General features: G+C 31.0%; 1 protein-coding gene across 1 annotated transcript; it reads left to right on the top strand.

The window, feature by feature from the left end:
* Positions 1 to 3,608: 3,608 nt before the first annotated feature.
* Positions 3,609 to 7,687, top strand: LOC134697214 (cysteine-rich secretory protein 3-like). The gene is made up of 5 exons (XM_063559379.1): positions 3,609 to 3,749; positions 5,656 to 5,871; positions 6,100 to 6,185; positions 6,709 to 6,809; positions 7,525 to 7,687. The coding sequence occupies exons 1-5, from the start codon at positions 3,609 to 3,611 to the stop codon at positions 7,653 to 7,655; spliced, it is 675 nt and encodes a 224-aa protein (XP_063415449.1). The 3' UTR covers positions 7,656 to 7,687.
* Positions 7,688 to 7,766: the final 79 nt, after the last annotated feature.

The raw sequence follows: 7,766 nt of genomic DNA on the forward strand, positions 1-7,766 counted from the left end.
AAAATTATTTTTCATTGTTTTTTTTTTATTTGTTGAAAAAAGGTGGAGAGATATTATAATTATTAAAGCAAATTATATTCTGCAAAATAATCGACTAGCTATAAATATGCCAACAATGTAAAATGGCCTTTGAATATTTTGCCGCCATCAAAGATAACAACTGTAAATTGCAAATAACATGTATATCAGCATGGCCTTAAATGTCCCCATGTAGGAGTTATTGCCCTTGATAGATGATTGTTTTTCCTTTATTGAGAAACCATGATTATTAGAATGTATAAATAGCAAATATATTCAGCAAATAAAACCTACAAATAAGTCAACTAAGCCAACATCATATATTTTCCTCTAATAGAAGTTATCACCCTTGGAATATGGTTGTAACCTATTTCATGTGTTGAGTTTTTTTTTGACAAAACATAATAGATTAAAATATCAGATGAGCAGCACAATAACGATCTAAGAAAAAATCAACATGACCGAATTGTCAACTGACCCAATTTATATAAAAAAAAAAATTGGAGTTCGAGAGCAACAAAATATAATTTAAAAAATCATCAGAATAATAAGACCTAAGAAAAAGTAATTGTGTTCGAAATCTTCATGTGGTCCATAAGAGGAGTTATTTCCATTCACATATATTTATATTTCTACAAATAAGTACATATATTAGATATGCACAATGTTTCAACCGACTCCTTTAAGGTGTCCCATAAATGATGTTTTTAAACCCACTTGCATGTGTGTGAAAAAAATTGTGTACATGGAGAGAAATGTTAAAAAGCAAATTAAGATCTCCGAATGAGTAAACATGGTCACATTTTCAAAAAATAAATTGTAAGGTATAAACTAAAAGTAATCATAAAAACAAAGTTACACAAATTTCACTGAATAAGATTTACAATCAGATGACAGTATAGGTACAATAAATATAAAAACTTAAATATTTTAAACCAGGCTGTTTGGAGCCTATTTTGGGAGAAGACTTTATAAGTTTGATTAACTTGTGTCTCATCCCTTTTGCACATTTACGCAAATAAAATATGTTTAAACTAAACTGGAGCCTATTGTATTATAATTTGTTATCGCTTATTATTTCGTTTTTTAATTATCTTGCTTTTGTAAGTTATAGCGATATTCTAGCTAATGTAAAGTAGCTTCGATGTGTTATTGTATTCAAAAGTATTCCGTGAGATAGCTTTACTGCAATATACAACTATTGGACGTTTGTATTAGGTTTTTTGATTTTTAAATAGTTTACCTTCGATCATTGCAATGTATATCTGTTGAAGTTAACTTTTTTTGCTCTTTGATTGGGTTGTTGTCTTTTTGACACATTCCTCATTTCCATTCAAATTTTGTTTGTACCATAATCGGTATTCTATTTATTATGAAACTCAGCTATTGGTCTTTCGTTACATTATCATTTGTTCTAAATAATACATTCTTTGGTTAACCTAGTTTTATTTATGTTAAACGTTTTACTGCAGTATGACAGTTCATTGCACTTATACACCAGTCGGACAAAAAAAAACACTGAATATAAAAATATTAATTTGCAAAAAAGGACAAATTACCGTATCAAAATGCGTTAAACATGCAGTCATAAGTTACTATTATCTGAGCTATTGAATAATGTATCAAGATCAAAGAATATATCCATAATTAACACAGTTTTCTGTAGCACTACATTAACACAAAAGGGCACTACTTTGTATAATTGTTGATATGTCCTGGTTATACCCATGAATGACTTCAGACAGTCATACTGTAAACGACCTCTTTTGAAGCGTTATAGGTATGAACAAAATCAGATAGCTGAAGCCATCTGACTTAGTATAAACTGATAAATTGGAAAAGGACGGTTTTAGAGAAGACATTTTTTATTTCATTTTTATTTTTTTTTGTGTTTCACTGAGTAACTGGGTTCAGTTTCTGGCAGTACATATTACACTTGAACATTTTCTTGCTTCGGAATTTATAATCAATATACACTCAAAAACGTTAAAATATTTTTGTTTTGTCTTAAATTTCATTGCACAAATTTTTATGTGCAAAAGATATTTTTTGTTCATTTGTTCAATAAAGTTTTTCAAGCACATCAATAATTTCAAATAAGGATTTGTATAGTGATCCTTGGTTCAAATCGCGAGCTCTTTCTGTGTTTTACTACTTGAAGATATAAATTATTAAACTCTGCCAATTTCGGAATTTATTTTGCAATGAAATGCACTTACCAATTTTTATACAATTGTCTATTTCATAGAGTTTATATAAGTTAAGATTTACTTTCATGAAAGTAACCTTTAAATGTTTTTATGTTCCCACTTAACTGTAAACATGAGATTGTACCCATGTGCAATTGGAAATTAAGCAAGCAAGAATCAATTAGTCAACCATTCTCAAATCTTTATATTTTGTGCTATTACAAAATTCCAAAGTTGGTTGACACAAGTGGAAACAGCTTGTTAACATTTAGAATCACTTTTCCTTGGCAGTACAAGTGATTAAATGTGAGTGGGAAAACTTTAAATGTTAATTCAAAATGCAAATGAAGCTTTATAACACAGCTTGTTCGAGATTCATCTTGCCATAAAATAATACGATTGTATGTGAAGTAAGCATTTTGCATGTTATTTCAACTTATGAAACTAAGTTTGGGTGTAAGCTTGGACATAACATATTGACTGGTTAGTATGCTCTTCCATGGTATAATGTAGTTTATTTGTAAGATATAAAAGACTTTAAAATAATGCCTGATATCAACTTAATTGATTATAGCTCTTCATTTTTTATATAAGCTTTGGATTTCGAATATTTTGGCCAAGAGCATCACTGAAGAGACATGTTTTGTCGAAATGAGCATCTGGTGCAAGAAAATTGGTACCGTTAATTTTATTAAATAAGAGAAGAGCGTGTTATCTAACTTAAATACCTGACTAATTCACAAAAGATTTTAATAGTTGAAAATTTACATGTTCGTTGCAAAGTTATGTTTAAAATAAATGACATTATTGTTTAAGTTTTGTCTGTGCATGTTTTTCTATATCACTGCTATCATTCTATTTGGTAATGACATTATTGTTTAAGTTTTGTCTGTGCATGTTTTTCTATATCACTGCTATCATTCTATTTGGTAACTCTGCAGTTCTTTACACATTTGTGGAATGCCATCGAAGGACTAAAGGCAAAACTGCATGCTTTACAGTCACCTTTCTTATTAATCTGGACTCTCTCAATTTATCAAACACATCATCTGTTCTCTGCCGAATAGTTGTCTAAGTGTGAAACATACCACATCACCTTAGATTATATAATAAACACCCCTGAACGGTTCATAGTACTTCAAGTATTTAAAGAGTTTAAATTTGCTCATCAATAAACGATGAAATGATGACTTCTTCAAGAAAAATAAATTTACGTTCACTTTTTCATGAAATTTTAAGATACTTTGATAGCTAAGTCTTAGGTGATGTTATTACTTTATTTAAGATATAAAAAAAGGGATATTAAAATTAAAGGCAACAGTAGTATACTGCTGTTCGAAAAAGTGTTGAAAAACTTTAATGATTGGGTAAAATTGTCAGCAATTCAATTTTAGGTTCGAAATGTTACGATTGACCGTTCTGATATTCGCTGTTGGTATTGCATCATGCAATCTAATGGATAATGAAACATATAAACAGTTGGTATTAGATGAACACTCTAAATACAGGAAAATACAGGGTGCTTCAAACATGAACAAACTGGTAAGTTTTCGGTTCATTTCATTGTATATGATACTCTTTATTAAATAGTTAGCAAAGGTACCAGGATTACAATTTATTACGCCAGACACACGTTTCAGCTAAATAAGACTCATCAGTGAGGTTATTCAAAACAGTTAAAAAGCCAAACAAGAACAAAGCATTGAGGACCGAAATTCCAAAAAGTTGTGCAAAATACGGCTAAGGTAATCTACTCCTGGGATAAAAAAATCCTTAGTTTTTCGAAAAATTCAAAGTTTTGTAAACGGGAAATTTATAAAAATGACCATTTAATTGAAATTCATGTCAACACCGAAGTGCTGCCTACTGGACTGGTGATACCCTCGGAGACGAAACTTCCATCCGCAGTAGCATCGACCCAGTGATGTAAAATAGAATCATATTAAAAACAGTGTGGTCCTGGCCATTTATTGACGACCTAAATTATCCCATTGACTGGGACAGATTAGGTGAACGTTTGTCGGTAACAATCACTGCTCACTATGTACTTGTTAAAGACACTGAATCTGTGGGGTCACCAAAGGTTCTCAACACCTAAGGTAGCAATACACAGTTAGGAAAAAAAGTTAAAATTGACACTCATAATTTTTAATCACCCTCTTTCCCCTCCTGTCTAACAAGGAAGGCTTTATATGTGTGTTATGCATGTTTATACTTGTAGAAAGAAAATCTTCCATAGATTTGATTTCTAATGCTCATTAGGGTGAAATATAATCCATTTTGGGTGTAACCATGGCAACAATCTGCATTTCTTAGATACAAAATATAGCAAAACAGGGGGGTGAACATGTCACAAAAGACTCCAAAATTTGGTCTAAAGGAAAATTTCAATGAATTACAGTGATACCTTTCCTGAATCCATAGGTTTATATCTATCAAGTGGTCCAAAAAAAATCATATGCTTTCCTGCTCCTTTTTCCATAAAATTGAATTGAAAACATCGAGCGCAAAATCTTTGTTGATAAAACACTTCAATAATTTAAGGACCTATGAACGGTACGGATAGTAAAATACGGACTGTCAATCATACAAATTGCCTATAAAACATGTTAAAATCAATCTTAATGTTCATATAAACCCACTAAGAAGGCTCTATTATTCTTCAATTATCTAAAAATCAATTTTATTGTACAAAAACTTTCATATTTAAAAAAATCACAGGGGCCATAATGCGAAACTAAAGTTCTAACTGTGTATTGCTACCTAAATAAAGCAATTCGAAAAACGAATCCGGAATAATACGATGTGTTGATTTATATCAATAATATAAATCAAAAGATCAAGGTTATTCCTGAATAATTTTTCGAATTATTTTATTATTAAAGGCGTTAAGAACCTTTGGTGACCCCACAGTTTAAATTCTATAATAAGTAAGAAGTGAACAATGGTCGTTACAGACAAACGTTCACCTAATCTGCCCCAGTCAATGGGATAATTTAGGTCGTCAATCAATGGCCAGGACCACACTGTTTTGATTATGATTCTAGTTATCAAAGGTACCAGGATACAAAATTAATACGCTAGACGCGCGTTTTGTCTAAATATGACTTATAAGTTAATCTCCTAACATTCTGACCATTGAAATTATATTATTGCATGAATCTGATTTGAAGCCTAGTATATATGATGAGTTAATGGTGCTGTTAAAAGGAGTTTTAACGTTTGACTCAATCTCAGTCGACAATTTTGGTGTTAATTTCACATCAAGCGTCATTTTAGCATTAATTCCTTTATTTCAATCTGGAAATTTCTTCAAACTGAAATGCCAGGTCGACGTAAGTGTAATTTTAATCACATTCAAAATAAATCTGATATGAAAGTAACTAAACCATTAATATAACATTACATTGTCAGTCCATATTGACCATTTATGAAATATATGATATAGGAATGGGACGACCAATTAAAGAATGAAGCTCATAACTGGACAAAAGTCTGTATTTGGGGACACGAAGGTGGAGGTCGCGGTGAAAACAAAGGACTTTTCATAGGAGACAATTATAGAGAGGGTATTTCCGATATGGTGAAATCATGGTATGACGAGATCAACGAATACAACTACACTGGGAAATCCTGTTTGCCTTCTAGTTGCCATTACACACAAGTATGTAAATAATAAAATATTCATGCATAAAAGAAATAGGGTGCAAGTTAATGAACAATTGGACATTTAGAAATAAACATGCAGCTTTTAATATAATTAAGATATAGAAATAGAAGTAAACTATTTCCCTTGAACTTGATCTTTTCATACAAAATTTCCTTAACTCTTTATAGATAAACAGACATTTTAATTTTCACACATGTTCTAACTAATTTTGGAATGTTTCAGATGGTTTGGGCTGACACAAGAAAGATAGGATGTTCTTTGAACAAATGTAACTTCGGGATGTTTCTATGCTGTTTCTACGATCCCATGTATGTCATAGTAATTGGTGTTGAAAATATAGCTTTGCATGAATACAAGATGATGAATGTAATGTTTTCGACAATAATACAGCTATTAAAAAAGGAAAGAAAAATACCAGACGGACAGTCAAACTCATAAATCGAAATTAAACTGACAACGCCATGGCTATGTATTAATGTACATCACAATAAATTAAATACAAAATAATGCAATTAGAGGACGCAATTTGTCCTCCAACGATAAACTGTCTATTTTATACATAAAAGTTATGAATGGACAACAAGCCTAAGCAAAACATTAAAGAACTACCAGAGCAAGAACTTCATGCAAGATCAAAATATATTAAGGGCACAGTGTCAAATAAGAAGATAGAGGTAGAGCGATAGAGTTTATGAAAACCAAGTTAAATACGTTTTTTTCCTTTATGAAGCTCTTTCTCAGAGGCGGATGTCGATGAGATTTATTCAATTTTGAATATGCTATTTTTTTTAATGCTATGACATTGAGTACATAATATCAATATTGTTGCAGGGGCAATAATCTGTCTGAATACCCATATCTGAAAGGTACTCCATGTTCTAAATGTCTGGCTAATGAAGTGTGTGATGACGGACTATGTACAGCAAGTTCAGGTAATGTATTGCAAGAAACAATTATTACTGAAGCAGCTAAATGTTCTGATATTGGACATAGAAAAAAGCTTTATATCAATCAAGCGCTGTTAAAAACTCTGGTTTCTGAGATTATGTTATTGTGTTCGAAATATGCCAAATAATAACATTTGTATGGTGATTTCATAAACTGATGACGACTTAGAAGAAACGGCATCCACATCCATGCATAGTGTCATTGATTTTATATTATGTAATTTTTAGATTCAAAAAATGAGAAGAGACATTAAATATGTGGAATCGTTATTACTTTGAACTTTGAACCACCTTTGGTACTGCTTGATTTTTAGATTTTTCTTCACTTTAACGCTTGATCAGGACTTGAACCAGACACAACATCATTAAACAAAGTTTGTTTCAGCAGAGCGGTCATACGAGATAAAGAGTTGTAATATCAACTCCCACAGAAGAGGTTGATATGAGAAGAAGCCTTTCAATCGGCAACTTAGGGACTCGAAATTAGTAATCGCAAGGTCCTTTAATTATTTCTGACCGTACAGAACCATTAAAACACCAAAGGTTAGCAATCTTTTCCACTCAATTAAAGTACTCCAGCATGTACGTCATGTTTAGATAATTTTTTATCCATCTCTAGTTACTATAGTTTATTTGTTTATCCAAATTTTGTTGTTTTATTTTTTAAAATTCATAATATAAATTAATCTATCATTGACAGGTGTTATAGAATCATGTGAAGATGAACTTGAAACAGAATTGTGTGCTAAATATCAAAGTTATTGTAAGAAATCAGAAGCTTTTATGGTTGACAATTGTAGAAAAACATGCAATTTTTGTAAAATAAATTGATTTGGACAAAGACACTGAAAACTGATTTAATAATAGTTGAGTTTAATCTTCATACAAATATCCAGTTAATGATACGTTAGATGATTTCAAAGGACCATTACAAATCAGAAG

This window comes from Mytilus trossulus, chromosome 1, assembly GCF_036588685.1.
Source record: "Mytilus trossulus isolate FHL-02 chromosome 1, PNRI_Mtr1.1.1.hap1, whole genome shotgun sequence".
In the NCBI taxonomy this organism is placed as follows: Eukaryota; Metazoa; Mollusca; class Bivalvia; order Mytilida; family Mytilidae; genus Mytilus; species Mytilus trossulus.

Coding starts and splice junctions, on each gene's coding strand:
- LOC134697214 (XM_063559379.1), top strand. CDS start 3,609: ATGTTACGATTGACCGTTCTGATATTCGCTGTTGGTATTGCATCATGC. Junction 5,872..6,099: donor CTAGTTGCCATTACACACAA/GTATGTAAATAA, acceptor GGAATGTTTCAG/ATGGTTTGGGCTGACACAAG. Junction 6,186..6,708: donor TGCTGTTTCTACGATCCCAT/GTATGTCATAGT, acceptor ATATTGTTGCAG/GGGCAATAATCTGTCTGAAT.